Below are 18,355 nucleotides of genomic sequence, written 5' to 3' on the forward strand. Positions count from 1 at the left end.
CTGAACACACCTACTGAAACTGTGCATCCCCTTGTGAAACATACAACCTATTTCTAATGATCAGTGTGAAGTCTCCTGTTTGATTATGATAGTATGGCAAAAACTATGCCTTGTCCCATGGGCTGAATTAAATGCTAGGCATAGCACAAGGCTTGATAAATATTTGGAGAACAAGAAAAAACAAACCCTATGACATGGTTAACTAGAATCCATTTTGATGTTTTTCAAATGGGTAGCCTTATCTGACTTGTCCACTTGGAAAGGTACATTCTTCAACAATGGTGGACAAATGAGGTCCTACTGTGCTGACTAATCCCTGGACAGTGTCAGTAGCTTTGACCCAAAGTCTGGATTTGACATTTTCCCCAAAGGCCATGTTTCAGCTTTTGTTTGGAAAGGGATTGCTTAAGAACATGACCAAACCACATCCTCTTCACAAAAAAATATGTTCAATATTTGACGGGGAATTGAAGGAAATGATCTCTATAGCAAAATTTTTCTCCTGATGCATCCTATAAATGTCAAACTGAGTGCTGGTAATCCAAAAGCCTATGTCTGCTGCCTTTGTAATGGTTTCAAATTATAAATCTAAAGTCATTCCTATGATTTTTACATTGGAACAGAGGTAAGACCTGTGGCTACACTAATGGGATTCCTGTCCGAACAGGATCTAGACTAAGGTAGAACAAGGAAAAAACATGTTAAATTTATCACGAAAATAGTCTCATGTAGACTAATTCCATATTTTATTGACTATCAGTTCATATTGAGATGATCAGTAACATGAAAAAGAAAAAATACTAGACTATGCTTCAAACATTCCCTGGCTTTTTATTGGCTTTTTTAACAACAAAGAATTCACCTCTGAGTTCCAGCAGGATATGGAGAAATTATGTTGAATCTATGTTTAAACACTGTATTATGTTCATCTTGAGTAATTTAAAAAACTAAAATCTGGTATTAGCTGGATGTTTAATTGAAGGTTTAGTCAAAGAAATAATAAATAGAGGTAGTAGGCTGCACCAGAAAGAAATTTAGGATTATGCTCGTGGCTGTGACAGCTTCTAAAGGGCCTCTGAATATATATGTTGTGAGTGCAGTGCTATAGGGCAACAGCCTGCAGCTGAGAGGAGGAGAAATTATTCCATTATTACTTTAAAAAGGAGATTCAGGAGATGATGGCGACTGCATACATGCCATGCAGGAGCTTCCAAGCCTATTCTCCTTGGATTTTTCCATTCTTGCCTATGGGTCAAAACGCAATAAAAAACCTGGTACCTGTAATAGTCTTTCTACATCATCAGAAGTACTAGAAACGTCAAATAAGGCCATCCCTATAATTAGTAAAGAGACGATGGGAATGAACACATAAATTTGGAAACCAACAGCAAGGGCTCTGACACTAAGATGCCATGATGCATGTGTGTGCATGTGTGTACATGTGTGTGCATGTGCGTGCACATTAGTAGCAAGATTCAAGGAAGGCTGAAAGAAATCATCTTATACAGCTCTGGGGATAAAACCAAGCACCAAGTAGAAGACATCAAGTTGCTTTAATCTCTTTGTTTCTTTATATCTTGCTCTATAGAACTAACATTTCCAGATTAGGCATAAAAAAATTCAATAACTCTTATGTTGAATTGTTTTAATAATACAATAAAATTATCTAATGTACTCAATTCTATTTTCTAATAAAAAATGGGCAGGTAAGAGTAAAACAATTGAAAACAAGGATAATAAAAGTCTAATTTAATAGATAATATAAATAGCTTTAATATACAGGTATGTGAAATCAGAAAATTAGATCAATGGAACAGAAGAGCTAGCCTAGAAATAGATCCAACTTCCCACTCACAGACTCAGGAGTTTCATGTAAGATAAAAGAGGGGTGATAAATCAGCAAAGAAAGGAAAGATCGCTTACAGTTAATGGTGAGGCAAACTACTTTCTACTTTGGAATAAATCAAGTTAGATCTTCGTCTCATAGCCCATACCAAAATAAAAAATTAGATAATTAAATGCAAAGTATTTTAACTATTAAACTGGAAATTAATTAACTTAATTTAATTAATTATTAGGTGAGGATTTTCTAAACTTAAAAGCAACCAAAGAAATTGCCAAGAGAATACCATTTAACACTAAAACCAAAACTTTTGTAGAAGATAAAAAATTGGTATAATTAAGTAGACAGATATACTAAGTCTTTCTCATTTTATCACTTCTACAGTTATACAAAGCTGTTAAGAAGATGCCAATTAAGTTAAAACCAAATGCTTAAAAATTAGTTTATGATGTAATAATGTCACTATGTTTCAGCTTTTTTTTAAAAGTTTTTATTTATTTTTATTTATTTTTTTAGAGAGACAGAGAGAGAGTCAGAGGGAAAGACAGGGACAGACAGACAGGAATGGAGAGAGATGAGAAGCATCAATCATTAGTTTTTCGTTGCGCGTTGCGACTTCTTAGTTGTTCATTGACTGCCTTCTCATATGTGCCCTGACCGCGGGACTTCAGCAGACTGAGTAACCTCTCGCTGGAGCCAGCGACCCTGGGTCCAAGCTGGTGAGCTTTTTGCTCAAGCCAGATGAGCCCGCGCTCAAGCCAGCGACCTCGGGGTCCGAACCCGGGTCCTTCCACATCCCAGTCCAATGCTCTATCCACTGCGCCAGCGCCTGGTCAGGCTGTTTCAGCTTTTATAAAGTAGTTTGTATTGCATTATTTATACAGAAATTCAAAACACATCATAGAGACCATTTTGGGAGATTGGAGAGTGAAGAAGAAAGAAAAATTCAGGATGACTCTCAGGGTTCTTTTTTTTTGTATTTTTCCGAAGTGGGAAACGGGAGGCAGTCAGACAGACTCCTGCATGCACCCGACCGGGAACCACCAGGCATGCCCACCGGGGGCGATGCTCTGCCCATCTTGGGGCATCACTCTGCCGCTATCAGAGCCATTCTAGCACCTGAGGCAGAGGCCACAGAGCCATCCTCAGCGCCCGGGCAAACTTTGCTCCAATGGAGCCTTGGCTGCGGGAGGGGAAGAGAAAGACAGAGAGGAAGGAGAGGGGGAGGGGTGGAGAAGCAGATGGGCGCTTCTCCTGTGTGCCCTGGCCGGGAATTGAACCCGGGACTCCTGCATGCCAGGCCGATGCTCTACCACTGAGCCAACCGGCCAGGGCCTCAGGGTTCTTGATTAAGCAAATGAGTGGTAGGTAATACCATTTACTCTACTCCAGTGAAATTGCAATCATATACCCCAAACTTAACTTTTCAGTTCTTTATCACCAAGTAATCTGAGGACACCAAGAACCGAGCCTATATTGAAGGTGCAGAATTAGAGATGAGAAGCAATTTAATTAAGGCTACTTGTGATTTATCCTAGAAACACAGAAATTAGGTCTTCCATGGACACTGCTAGAAACCTTTCTCTCTTTTTCTTCTCTGTCTCAAGCACTTGGAAAACAAAACTCTCTAGACATGAAAAGATGCTCATTAGCATCAATAGCCATCAGGAAAATGCAGATCAAAATGAGATACCACTTTACACCCACTAAGATTGCTACAATAAAAAAAGACAGACCATAACAAGTGTTGACAAAGATGGACATTAGAACTATCATACTCTGCTAGTGGAAATGTAAAACAAACAAACAAAAAAAAAATGGCACAGCACTTTGGAAAACAGTTTGGTAATTCCTCAAATGTTAAACATTGAGTTGCTCTATAACCCAGCTATTCCACTCTTAAATATTTACCCTAGAGATATGAAAACATCAATTCAGACAAAAAGTTGTACACAAATGTTCATAGCAGCATTATTCATAATAGCCCCAAAGTGGAAACAACCCAAGTGTACATTAACTTATGAACAAAGTAAATATTCCATAATGAAATATTATTTGACAATAAAAAAGGAATGAAATATTGATATATGCTACAATATAGTTGAACCTTGAACACATTATGCAAAGTGAAAGAAGCTAGTCACAAAAAACTACATATCATATGATTCCATTTAATGTGAATATCCAGAATAGGAGAATTTATAAAGACAAAATAGATGAGTAGTTACCTGGAATAGGGGAGTGGCAAATGGAGAATGACTGGTAGTGGGTATGAAGTTTCTTTTGGGGGCATTGAAAATAAGAATTCTAAAATCAGATTGTAGGGACTGTTGCATAATTCTGTATATATACTAAATATATAACTTCCTAGAGATCAATGGTACATTTTATTTATAGTCAGTGAGAGAAGCTGAATATTAGAGAGTTCCAAGGTTGAATATTTAGGCAAGAACAAGTTAAAGTTATTCCCATCTCTTTTCTGCAGGAGTTCTCAGAGCCTCTAATGTGCTAAAATGCACTATGAATCACCAAACGGGGGCAAGTTTGAGTTGGATATAGGCTGCATCACTTCCCAAACAGATCTGACCATGGAACCTTTTCAAGGAGCTGCATCACTCTAGGTTTTGAAGAACCAACTTTAGGAAACAATGTACCTAGCAGTTTTCCCATTTATTCATCAAGCACTATTTAACCCAGGGGTCCCCAAACTACGGCCCGCGGGCCGCATGCGGTCCCCTGAGGCCATTTATCCGCCCCCGCCACACTTCCGGAAGGGGCACCTTTTTCATTGGTGGTCAGTGAGAGGAGCATAGTTCCCACTGAAATACTAGTCAGTTTGTTGATTTAAATTTACTTGTTCTTTATTTTAAATATTGTATTTGTTCCCGTTTTGTTTTTTTACTTTAAAATAAGATATGTGCACTGTGCATAGGAATTTGTTCATAGTTATTTTTAGTCCGGCCCTCCAATGGGGTCTGAGGGACAGTGAACTGGCCCCCTGTGTAAAAAGTTTGGGGACCCCTGATTTAACCAGAAGAATTGCAATCTCCTGGAATTCAATCTCCTCTGGGCTATGAGATGAGGCTGATACTTTCCCTGCCCTAATAGAGCTTACAATCTAAAGGAAAGAAAAGGGATATGCTCAGTTAAGCTGAACACACTAAGCGGAGCACAATGCCAGTGCTACAAATCAAATACTATGGGGCCCTGTGGGAGAAAGTAACTCTGTGGGCTGGGGACCATTTCACGGGAGACACAGCACTTGAGTCAGACCTTGCACTGTGGGTTGGTTCCGGACAGGTGGAGATGGGAGGAAAGGATCTGACACAGGAGCCCAGGTCTAACTACAGGGTAGAAGGGGGGCGGAAGTGCTTACAGGAAGGGAATAATGAGTAGGTTATTTTAGCTGCAGTATGATGTGAAAGAAACAGAGTAAGAAGACAAAGAGCTGGAAATGATAGCAGGTTGATCATGGAGAGCCTTGAATGCCAAACCCAAAATGTTAAACTCACCCTAAAAGAAATGAAAACCCATTAAAGGTTTCTGAGTGAAGAAGAGAGGGTGGCGATGGTCCTATACAAGTCTCTCTCTGAGCCTTGGCTGTTTCATCTGTAAAATGGGGCTAATTCTACCAGCCTTATCTCATCATAGTATGTGAGGATTCGAGCACTTGGCCACAGGGCAGTGCAGCCCTGAGCAAGGTTTACTGCTCAGCAGCAGAACAGCTGTTTCCAGTTCCTTTGGAAGAATGTGTGTCTCAGAAACACCTGACATGTGATCTTTCATCTGTGTGGCAGGGCCAGATGGGAAATCTGAGACGGAAAATGAATGCTTTGAAACAGAGCATATTTTAAGTTCTCTTGTAGCAGTCAAATCAGATCTGTATTTGATTTCATTTTATTTTTGTTTAGAATGAAACAGGGACTGCAAGGAAGGAACAGCTGCTAGAAACAAAGACTGGGCAAGAGTATAAACAGCAGATTGTCTGCCCCTCACATGAAGTACGAAGACAAGGGGTGTGTGTGAGATAGGGAAAGAGAGAGAGAGCGAGCATGCATGAGTGTGTGTTCAAAGGAGTATGTATATATGAATGTGTATATTCCAGAGTGTATATAGGTGCATGTGAGTATGAATGTGTTGGTGTGTGAGTCTGTCTCTGTAAACGTGTGAATGAGTTTGGCGTGAGTGTGTTTGTGTATCTGAGTGCACATCTGAGTGACAGAGGGGTAAGAATTGGAAGGGGGACAGAGAAAGGCACTCCAGCAAAATTGCTGACCTGTTTATATTGTACTTCCCTCACCATATGGTGTAAGAACAATGACAGCCAAAGATAGTGATCCCCAGGCACTGCCCAGAGTGGCAAAACCTCCTCCCCTCTGGACACCAAACCTTTACAGACAGAAATCTCTGCTTGCCCAGGAGCCTTACCGGGCTGAGCTGTCCCGGGAGCGCCGAAGCCATCTTGCCACCATTTGTTCTATTCTGTGTGCTCTCCGTGTCTCCAGCTCTTCCATTTATCTGAAAGGAAAAAGAGTTCTCTTAAGAGGCCAGTAAACATATTTTGAAGAGGATTCTGACAAGTCAGTATGATGCTTCCTGTATTTGTCCATTTTAAGACATGCTAATCAAATAACTAGGGCTCTTCTTCCACCTGAAATGAACATAAACATGTGCTCAGTGTCCACAGAGTACACACCCTTAGCAGCCCTCTGCCCTGAGGAGTCCACAGTCTTATGGTAAACAGAATGGCTTTACATCTTAAACAGTTAATCATAAGATTTAGGTTATAAAATAGGTAAAGTTTCTCAAACTGTGACTGAGACCAGTGTAAAAGACACACCGTACTGCCTGACACTGCCCCACCCCCACTGTGTGTGTACCCTGGACAGCGTAGCTCAGTCCTGCCAGCGTCCGGAAGGGCACACACATGCTTATTCTACTGGGTGCTGCTTCTTTTGCTCACTAGTTTATATTTAATTTTTGAATAGGTAATTCATTTATATAATTCAAACTCTAGACTATAAAAAGAATATATAGTTACTGTACTGTGCACTTAAAAATTTGCTAAGATGGCAGATCTCATGTTAAGTGTGTTTGTTCTTAACACAATTAAAAAAAAAGTGCAGTGAAACGTCTTCCTTCTATCTTTACTGGCCTTTATCCACCCAGTTTCCACACCCATTTGTAATCACTGCTCTCCTCTATTTGTCTTTCCAGAGTTTCTTTAAGCTTATACAAGCAAATAAAAATATAGATTTTATGTTTCCTCTTTTTAACACAATGCGCATAGTACACCATACACATTGTTCTGCACCATGCTTTCTTCTCCTTAGAATATAGTATTTCCGTGATATCTTTCCACACCAATACATAGAGTGCTTCTTCTGACAATCGAGTATTACCTTATATGAAAGAATGTATTGTACTTTAAAAAGCTGTCCTCTCTTTTTATTTTTGACAGAGTCAGAGAGAGGGACAGGTAGGGACAGACAGGACAGGAGAGAGACGAGAAGCATCAATTCTTCGTTGTGGCACCTTAGTTGTTCACTGATTGCTGTCTCATATGTGCTTTGACTGGGGGGCTACAGCAGAGCCAGTGACCCCTCTCTCACTAAAATAAATAAATAAAATCTTAAATAAATTTTGAAAAAAATATAAACAGTATTTGAAATACTGTAATTTTAGATATATAAAAGGTTTCAAAGCTAATACAGAGAGTTTCTACATACACCCTTCCTTAGGTTTTCCCTTGCTCAAGCCAGCAACCTTGGGCTTCAAGCCAGCAACTTTTGGGCTCAAGCCAGCGACCATGGGGTCATGTCTATGATCCCAGGCTAAAGCCAGTGACCCCATACTCAAGCTGGATGAGCCCATGCTCAAGCCGGTGACCCCTAGGTTTCAAACCTGGGTCCTCTGCATCCCAGTCTAACACTCTATCCACTGCGAAACTGCCTGGTCAGGCAAAGCTGTCCTCTCTTCAAAAAAAAAAAAAAAAGTAGTCCTTTCTTGATAGATGTTTGGGTTACTGCCAATCTCTTGCTATTCTAAATAATACTGTAATGTATCATTTCTGCATGTATGCAATTATATATCTGCGTAAGTTCCCAAATATTAAATTGTTAAGTTAAAATGATATGCATTCCTGCTTTGATATAGATTTTGTCAAGTTACCAAAACAAAACAAAAATCAATATATGTGCTTGAGATTCCAGTTTCAAAAACTATATCTATATCTATCTATATCTATATCTATCTATCTATCTATCTATCTATCTATCTATCTATCTATCTATATGGTCTACTGGAAAGTTCTGTCCATTTTTGGAATAAAACAAAATACAAATTTTTCTTACCATCAATAAACTTATTAAATAATATAATTGCCATTATTATTAATGATTTCTTGCCAGCATGAGGGCTATTTGTATATCCCATTTTTGAAAAATGTTTTATTTTTTGATGCGAAAAATTGAACCAGTGCTTGTTTGATATCTTCTTCATTTTTGAATTTTTTGCCCTTCAAAAAATTTTGTAAGGACAAAAACAAGTGATAGTCAGAGGGTGCTAAGTCCAGGGAATATGGTGGATGCGACAGACATGCTTCTGTAGCATTTCTTCCTTGTTGAAATTTGTAAAAATTACAGTGGCGTAAATGAACTTTATCAGTAGCCATGGGTACACTATCACTTCACACATAAGACTAACGTGAATCAACTTTGTTTTAGTTAATTTGCTACGTCAGTATGTATACATTAAGTGATAAAAATAGAGAGGCACACATGCGCCAAATAAACATGTGCCTACGTGTCGAAACTTGTAATAGAAACGGACAGAACTTTCCGGTAGACCTTTTATACACACACACACACACACACACACACACACACACACACACATATATATGGCTATTCTAGTGTATTTCACTTAAAACACTGGTCTCAAGTCACCAAATCAATCTCATAACCCAATAAATAATCACATAAAATAAAATATGACATTGGGAAATAACCATGGATACAGGGAAAAATAAGAATTATAAGCAATTATGTTGCTTAACAATACACGAAGACATTTGAAAAACTTGATGAGACAGATGGTATACAATGTAAAATGGTATAAGATGAACCTAAAAGAGACAGAAAATCTAAATAGCCAATTACCATAGGAGAGAAAATAAAGAACTAACCTCCCCCTAAAATAAAAGTCCCAGACAGGTTGAAAAGTGAATTCTTATACATCTATAAGATGTAACTCATCCTGATCATTTTTGTTTCATTTTAAATATAAACTTATCCTGCCTGGCCAGATAGCTTGGTTGGTTAAGAGCACTGTGCTGAAGCACGAGGTGCCGGTTCGACACCCAGTCAGGGCACATGATGTTCCTCTGTCTGTCTGTCTCTCTGCCTCTCCCACTAAAATAAATAAATAAAATCTTAAATAAATTTTGAAAAAAATATAAACAGTATTTGGAATACTGTAATTTTAGATATATAAAAGGTTTCAAAACTAATACAGAGAGTTTCTACATATACCCTTCCTTAAGTTTTCTCTAATGTTACATAACTATTGTACGTTTGTCAAAACTAAAAAATTAACATTGGTCCAAGAATACTGACTGAAATACAGACTTTACTCAAATTTCAGCATTTTTTCCACTAATGTTCCTTTTACATTCCAGGATCCAATTCAGGATAATGCTGTTTTAGTCAACTTAGATTATTTCCCCCAAAATGCAATTTTAGTCTAGAGCAGGGGTCTCAAACTCAACTCAGCATGTGGGCCGCAGAGCAAGATCACAGCCGTTCAGCAAATACAAGTAGGCCCCTAGGCTTACTTAATTTTATCCAAAATATTTTGAACTTCATGGATTGGTCTGCGGGCCGCACAAAATTGTTCGGCGGGCCGCGAGTTTGAGACCCCTGGTCTAGAGCATAAAGAAGGAAAGCTTCCACATTCTTTTTATGCAGCCAGTACAATATTGACAACAATTCCGTTAAAAACAGCACAAAAAGGTAAAGATGTCACCTCTTTTTTGCCAGTTCCTTCTGGCCTGAAATGTTTCTATTGAGAAATCAGATGATGGTCTTATGTGAGCTCCCGTGTAGGTAACTTAACTGTCTTTCTCTTTCTGCTTCTAAGATTTACTCTTTATCTTTTACCTTTGCTGTTTTAATTATGATGTGTCTTGGTGTGGGCCTCTCTGGCTTCATCTTGTTTGATATTCTCTGTGCTTCCTGGACTGTGTGTCCTTTTCCTGCATCAGGTTAGGAAAGTTTTCAGTCATTATTTCTTCAACTAGGTTCTCAATCCCTTGTTCTCTCTCTTCTCCTTTTTATTTTTTTCTCTCTTCTCCTTCTGACATTCCTGTGATATAGATGTTGTTACACTTCATGTTGTCCCAGAGGTCCCTTAAACTATTCTCATTTTTAAAATTCTTCTTTCTTATTGCTGCTCTCATTGGGTGAAAACAAAAATGAATTCCATTTAGATCAAGGGATATGTCAGTCTAGTTTTTCTCCACAATGAGGACATCAGTTCTGAATATTGCCTTCAGTTGTAGGCATCCTGCTTTTTTAAAATCATAAAAGTAGAGACCCTGACCTGTGGTGGTGCAGTGGATAAAATATTGACCTGGAATGCTGAGGTTGCTGGCTTGAATCCCTGGGCTTGCCTGGTTAAGGCACATACAGAAAGCAACTACTACAAGTTGATGCTTCCCACTTCACCCCCCTCTTTCTCTCTCTCCTCTATCTAAAAATAAATAAATAAATAATTTGTTTAGGCCCTGGTCAGTTGGCTCAGTGGTAGAGCATTGGCTTGGCATGCAGGAATCCCGGGTTTGATTCCCGGCCAGGGCACACAGGAGAAGCACCCATCTGCTTCTCCACCCCTCCCCCTCTCCTTCCTCTCTGTCTCTCTCTTCCCCTCCAGCAGCCAAGGCTCCATTGGAGCAAAATTGGCCCGGGCGCTGAGGATGGCTCTGTGGCCTCTGCCTCAGGCACTAGAGTGGCTCTGGTCGCAACAGAGCGACGCCCCGGATGGGCAGAGCATCGCCCCCTGGTGGGCATGCCAGGTGGATCCTGGTCAGCTGCATGCAGGAGTCTGTCTGACTGCCTCCCCATTTCTGGCTTCGGAAAAATACAAAAAAAAATTGTTTAAAAAATTTTAAAAAGGTAGAAAGAACAGATTTCTAGTTAAGCATGATGAGTTGAAACAATATTTTAATCTTTTCTCTTTCCAAAAATAAATAATAGTAAAGAAGTAAAAAAAGAAGATGAACCTATAGAATAAAAAGAACAACAGAAAAGACAATAGATATGAAATGTTGACAATGTCTGGAAGATAGACATTGTTTAGAGGCAAGGTAACTTAGAAGAGCAAAGGAAACAGAAATCTATGTGCTTTCAGAAGGGAGTCTGTTGAAAAAAATGAGCTGATTTGCCCTAAGATGGCTTTAGAATTAGAGACAGCAAGAATGAGGCTTAGGGCTGAAAATATGGAAACATCTCTATAACTAGCAATTGTTCACAGGTACTATCCCACTCTAGACAACCCTGTCCAACCTTTCCCCACCATACTGGAGACAAGAGGCTCATTCTTTGAAGAAATAAAAAAGAGAGGCTTCAAATTTGGAGAGACTTGGCATAATAGAGGGTACAGAAATGAAAATAGAAGGATTAAGTATAACTCTTCATACTAAATGATAAGATTTCTAGCCCAGTGCCCAGAATACTGGCAGCTAGGACTTTCTATTCCAAATAATAGGCTAGAGAATCCTTTTCTGGGGAAACAAAAAAAGACTTTGGATATTGATATTTCTGGCAACTAGCTATTTGTCATCGTGCATTGAAAACTATTAGTTAATAAGCTCTACCTATCATACAAAGCATCCAATCATTTGTTTCTAGTGTGGCCATCAAACTGCAGAGGTTTTTCCATAATCAACATGAATAAACATTTAAGAGAGCCTGCATTATGGAAAACAATGGAAACAAAGAGAAATCAGAAGAAACATAGACTATGCAGGAAACAGAAGAAAAAAAAATCTATAATTTAGATCTTTAGATGTGGATATAAACATATTATATCCACAAAATGAGGATTTCCTTTGGGGGAAAAAGTAATAAAATAAGAATAAACACTTAGAAATTAAAAATAATATGGGTGGAATAAAAAATCCAATTAAAATGTTCAAAAATGTAGTCAGTAAATATCACAGTTACCAAAATTCAAAGACATAAAAATGGAATAGATCAGAAACGCATAGTTATCAACTCAATAGGTCCAATATTCATCCAAGTCAAAGTTCTAGAAGAAGTGAGTAAAGGAAATAGAGGTAAGGTAATTGTAAAATAATTCAATAAAATTTCCCTGAAAAATCTGTTTCTAGATAAGGAACATCGACTAATTGCCCAGAACAATGAATGAAAAAGGACCCACATCAAGAAATAACACTTAAATTTTAGAGACTAGAAAAAGAGTATCTTCAAAATTTCTAGAGCGGAAAAAAGATCACATACAAACATTTGAGAAGAAGAATTATATTAGACTTCTTAGTAACAAAAATGGAAGCTTGAAGACACTGAAGTTTTATCTTCAAATTTCTGAAAGAAAATAATTTTCAGTCTAGAATTCAATACCCAGCCAAACTGTCAAACAAACAGGAAAGACATTTTCAAATGTTTGGGTCCCAAAATATTAACCTTTCATATACCCTTTCTCAGGATGCTACTAGGGAATGTACTGTTGCAAAACAATGAAGTAAATAAAGAAAAAATGGGATCCAGGAAATTGGGGATGAAATACAGACAAGAGGCAAAAGGAACATCCAGAATGACTGTGAAGAGATGTGGTAACACCTACATTTAAGATCTAGAGAGTAGTCTGTACAGGCTGGTGCATAAAGACAGAAGTTTTAGGGTAAAGAAATAAGAATGGCCCTGGCTGGTTGGCTCAGAGGTAGAGTGTTAACCCAGCATGTGGATGTCCCAAGTTCGATTCCTAGTCAGGGCACAAGGAGAATCGACCATCTGCTTCCCCACCTCTTTCCCTCCCCCTTCTCTCTCACTCTCTCTTCCCTTCCCGCATGCATGGCTCGACTGGTTCAAATGCATCACTTGGGATGCTGAGGATGGCTCCATGGAGCCTCCACCCAGTTGTTAAAAATAGCTTGGTTGCCAGCATAGCCCCAGTTGGGCAGAGCATCAGCCCCAGACGGGGTTTCCGGGTGGATCCCAGTCAGGGCACATGTGGGAGTTTGTCGCTCTATCTCCCCTCCTCTAATTTGACAAAGAAGAAAAAAAATAATAATAAATAGATTATCTGATGTGTTTGTGCAGAAAATTTCACTGAGAGGCTGTTAGAGAATGTGGAAAGAATTAGCAACAGGTACATGAGAAACTAAGCAAATAAAAAAATGGGAAATTAGCGTCGGCCTGGTGTGCAGGAGTCCCGGGTTCGATTCCCGGCCAGGGCACACAGGAGAAGCACCTATCTGCTTCTCCACCCCTCCCCCATTCCTTCCTCTCTGTCTCTCTCTTCCCCTCCCGCAGCCAAGGCTCCATTGGGGCAAAGTTGGCCGGGGCGCTGAGGATGGCTCTGTGGCCTCTGCCTCAGGCACTAGAATGGCTCTGATTGCGGCAGAGCAACGCCCCAGATGGGCAGAGCATCGCCCCCTGGTGGGCGTGCCGGGTGGATCCCGGTTGGGCGCATGCGGGAGTCTGTCTGACTGCATCCCCGTTTCCAACTTCAAAAAAATACAAAAAAAAAAAAAAAAAAAAAGGAAATTATAAAATTCAAAAAAACCTGAGAGTTGTACAAAAATGGAACAAAATTATAGTTCACTACTTGATTCAGCAATGGACAATATTTATAATTGTCATAATAATGTAAATATTGAAAAATGATTTCTCAAAAACAGTGATATAAGATGTTGAGAGGATATAGTACAGGGAAGTTAGTGTAGTGGTATGAGAATTAAATGTTCATCTACCATAATAATTAGATAATACCTGAAATCCATAAATTAAGAAATAGTAATGCAAGGACATTTCTCAGAAATATGGAGGAAAAATCCCCACAGAAAACATCTAGGGGATATACTCTGTATTTCATCCCCAATTCCCTGGATCCCATTTCTTCTTTATTTACTTCATTGTTTTTTAATGAAGAATTGAAGGTGGCTGCCACTAAGAAAAGAAATCAGAGGATGAGAAGTAAGGCAGGAATTGCTGATTTGTTATAAACTCTTAGTACTATTTTATTTAACTATTTTTATTACTTTAACTTAATTTTAAAAGTTGAGTATATGTTTACTGTAAAACATATAGAAAAATGTAGTAAAAATAAAATCATCTATAATCCTACCTCCCAGAGTTATCAATTAATTTTTCATTTTTTTCTATGCTTATACATGCTATAATTTTTATTAAAATGAGATAGTATACTTTTCCCCCTAAATATTTCATGAACATCCTCTCATATTAATATTTAAATATTTTACATCATCATTTTAAATTGCTATATAGTATTATTTGCTTTGACTATATCATAATTTATTCAATAAATCTATCATTGGACATTTGTGCTGTTTCCAATTTTTCATTATTATAAAAGCTTTACAATGAACATCCTTATTCATGGTAAATGGCTACATCCCAGGCATTTTCTTGGGATAAATTCCTAGAAATTATATTACTAGACTTAAGCATATGTTCATTTTTAAGAATTTGGAGGTGTATTGTCAAATTACTTTCAGGAAGGTACCAATTTGCACCCCTGCCAGGACAGACCTGCATAAACATTGACTATTAGCATTTAGTACCTAATTATCAATGTATATATTTATATTTTGAAAAATACAGACAATAAAAGTAAATACCATCCACACTCTCATAAACACTGAATATTATAATTTAAAATATTTGCTAATTGGATGGAAAGTAGCATCTAATTATTGGTTTAAATATACATTTTTTTGAGACCTATAGAAAACAAAAGTAAATGTCAGACATCATTCCATCACATTAAAAATTATATAAAGTATCATAATTCAAGCATCCAATCCAGTCCCTCAGAGATTAACACTGTTGGCTGGGTGTTCACACTAACTTTGCCTTAAATCAATAGAGACCTATATTACTTATATTACAATATATAGTCCACAAAAATAGAATCATGCTATACTCACTGGTCTGCACTTTGCGTTTTTCAACCTATAAATATATTATGAACATCTTTCCAAATTAAAGCTCATTATACTTTTGAAGTTATTTGATAACGAATACACCTGTACATTTTTCATTCACCATAGCCATTTGTACTTCTTTTTTGTTACTTTCCTATTTCTGCTTTCCCCTTATATTTTCTACTGGACTGTTTATCTTCTTGTTATTGTAAAAGCTCTTTTATTGATTATTTAATGTCCTTTCCCAAGGACACAAAACCTCATATTTCTGTGAGACTTAGTATGGAGGGTCAAGAATATAGATTCTAGTGTCTTGACAACACAGAAACTAATCACAAAGGATAGAAAATAAACATCTAGCAAAGCTCACAGGATATTGTTTTTAAATATCAATTACTTCATCAGGCCCTTAATGGAGTAAGTCAATTGGCAATTCTAGGATATGGCTATTAACTTGGTTTGTCTTATGTCTAAGCATCACATTTTCAGCACCTTTTTATAGGGAACTAGGATGATAAGAAGATTAAAGCCATGTCTTTGAAAAATCAGAGAATGCTTGCTTGACAAAGGCTATGGTTCACAAATGGCCAAAAGGCCACCAGGTGGAAGAGACATAATCCACATGATTCTGGGGTACAGGGCCAAGATTAATGGGGATAATGTCACAGAGAGGGAGACTTTGGCTTGGCAAAGGCCAGACCTCTCTAATATTCCTAGGGATCCAAGGATGGAGAGAGTTTTCTCAAGAATTAACAAGATCCTGGTCACTGAAGGCAGTCTAGCAGGTGTTGAATAACTAATTCTGCATGGCTGTAGGAGGAACACTACTATGGAATACGGGGACTAGATGACTTCTGCAGTTCTTCCCATCTCAACTTGAGGCTAGATCTAAGAACCAGGCCTGATGATATTTGTTGTGTTTTGTCTTGAAATTCAAAAGACCCACATCCCCCGGAGTTTCTGAAAATCCTGAAGTAACCACAACACCGGAAAAAGCACAACCTCTGACCACTACGTTGTTTCAGATACCAAATGATTGTAGAGGTGTCAGGGATCTCAGACATATACTTAAGGACTGAAGACCAAGTCTTTCCATTGCTTTCAAAGGTCACCAAACTGCAACGATTACTTAAAGGGGATCGTTAAGAAACTGCTGCCAAATACAATTTAGTTAATTGATTTCTATAAACATATACAACTCTAATTAAAAGAATTAGTTTGCATTATATATCTGGCCTGTGGGCAGATATGTGCCTCACCCAGGGATCCCCAAAGACCAAACAAATAACTACATCAACCAAGCCATTAAAATGGCTCCCCACCTTAGCCAGGTCTGAGCAGGAAATTTTAAAATCAAGAAAATGACCTGCTAATGGTTTTAGTGTTAGCCTCTGAATTGCTGGGCTAATGGAAGAAAATAAGAGCCCAGATAATCCCCAAACATTTGAATCTGTTCTACAATCCCACTGCCAAGAAGTAATCTGGCCTCTAATTGTCCTGTCATTCACTGTGGACCTGTCTGATTGCTAGACGGTTTCATTATATTGTATAAAGCTGAATTCTAGCTCTCTGCCTCTTTGGTCCTCCACCATGATACTGCCCATGCTTCTTCCTACTACCATCATCCAGAATAAATCAGCTCCCTCTTTTATACATCGGCCTTTCTAAATTTGAACATGGCAATCTTTTTTTTCAATTAAACTGTACTTTCAATATTATTTTGTATTGGTTTCAGGTGTACAGCATAGTGGTGAGACACTCATGTACTTTACACAGTGTTCCCCTTGATATTTCCAGTACCCAACTGCCAGCATACATAGTTATCACAATATTATTGACTATATTCCCCACGTTGTACTTTACATCCCATGACTATTTTGAACATAGCAATCTTGTTGTCTTCAAGCCTCCTCTGCCCCAGAATAAACATCCTTAGTTCCTTCCACAGTTCTTCACATGTTTGGACCATCCTCCTCTGGGCACACACCAATTTGGCAAAATCCTGTGAAGGGCATGACTCCCCAAACTGAACACCCTTCTAGTTGTCTGGAACAAAGTAATATAAAAAGGCAAACTCTCTCAAAATATTTTGCAAAAGGAGAAGTCTAAATGTTAAGGGATTAGCTCTCTTAAAAGCAAATCGGCAATTAAGGATATAAACCCTTCAAAAGAGATATAAGAGGTGATGATAAAAGACCAGGAACCTAGTACCTGCTATTAAGAAATGAAAAGCATCAGTAGAGTCAGTAAAGGATAGAAGAGAAATTAAAGAGCCAAAGATTACTTCCACAAGGTCCAAGGACATAAACCAACTGTTGACACAGAAACACCCGCAGATACAAGAAACCAAAGTGAATGGCAAATATCCAGCTTTTTGAATAGTGAGAGAACTGCCAAACTAGCATCTTCTCTTAAACTATCATAATAAAAGTGTTAAAACCTCTTGACAATCCTCCCCCTTGGCTCTTGTGACGTCTGTTTCCTCATCATCCTCCAGCCTCTCAGATTGTACCTGCTTAGCCACCTTCCGAACTCATCTTCCCTCCATCGTCTAATTCTGGCCTTGGATTCTCAGCTCCCTTCTTATCTAAATAAATAGTATCTATTTCTCACCCAGTCATTCTCAAACTTTGCTGCACATGAGAATTGCCTGGGAACTTTTAACAATCCCAGGATGCACCCTAGACCAATTAAATCAGAATGTTGGAGGGTACAAGTCAGGTATTGGTAGTTTTTAAAGACACCCTGCACCCCAGTGATTCCAATATACAGCAAAGCTTGAGACTCACTGCTCTAAACACTCCCTAGGTGATGTCCTTTACTTCCACAGTTTCAGCTGCTTTAAGGACCAGATGACTTTGGGGTGGTGAACACACAATACAATATACACAGATGATGTATTGCAGAATTCTGCACCTGAAGTCTATATAATTTTATTAACCAATATCACCCCAACAAATGCAATAAAAAATAAAAATATAACTAAAAAAAGAAACAACTGCCTCTTTGAAATCTCTACCAAGATGTGCAATAAGCACTTGAGTCAGTTATATCTAAAACAGAATTCACCATGTCTTTTTGCTTCACACTTCAGATCCCCTGCTCCCAGGTAGGACATCTTGTTGAAGGAGACTACCTTCTCTAACTTCCCAAGTCAAAAATTTGGGGATCGTTCCTGACTCTTCCCCGTTTCATGCCCCACACGGAGCCAGCCACCAAGTTCTACTGACTTTGCTCTCCATGATCTTAACCTCTCACCTCCTCTGCTTTCTTAGGGCTATTACCACAGTTCAAACTTTAATTCTGCCTGAAATACTGTAATACTC

General features: G+C 38.4%; 1 protein-coding gene across 4 annotated transcripts in view; it reads right to left on the reverse strand.

Annotated features, from left to right (window-relative positions):
- The window catches only part of FRMPD1 (FERM and PDZ domain containing 1), an 81,985-nt gene that overhangs the window by 36,866 nt on the left and 26,764 nt on the right, over nt 1–18,355 (reverse strand). For 3 of the 4 annotated variants that reach the window (XM_066367631.1, XM_066367634.1, XM_066367632.1), the window contains one exon: nt 6,272–6,361. In XM_066367631.1, the coding sequence (XP_066223728.1) occupies nt 6,272–6,357 (86 nt within the window). In that variant the 5' untranslated portion in view covers nt 6,358–6,361. Of the gene's footprint in view, nt 1–6,271; nt 6,362–10,002; nt 10,047–18,355 lie in introns of those variants that run through there. The other variant, XM_066367635.1, reaches the window with a different exon arrangement.

This window comes from Saccopteryx leptura, chromosome 2 (genome assembly GCF_036850995.1).
Source record: "Saccopteryx leptura isolate mSacLep1 chromosome 2, mSacLep1_pri_phased_curated, whole genome shotgun sequence".
Classification (NCBI taxonomy): Eukaryota; Metazoa; Chordata; class Mammalia; order Chiroptera; family Emballonuridae; genus Saccopteryx; species Saccopteryx leptura.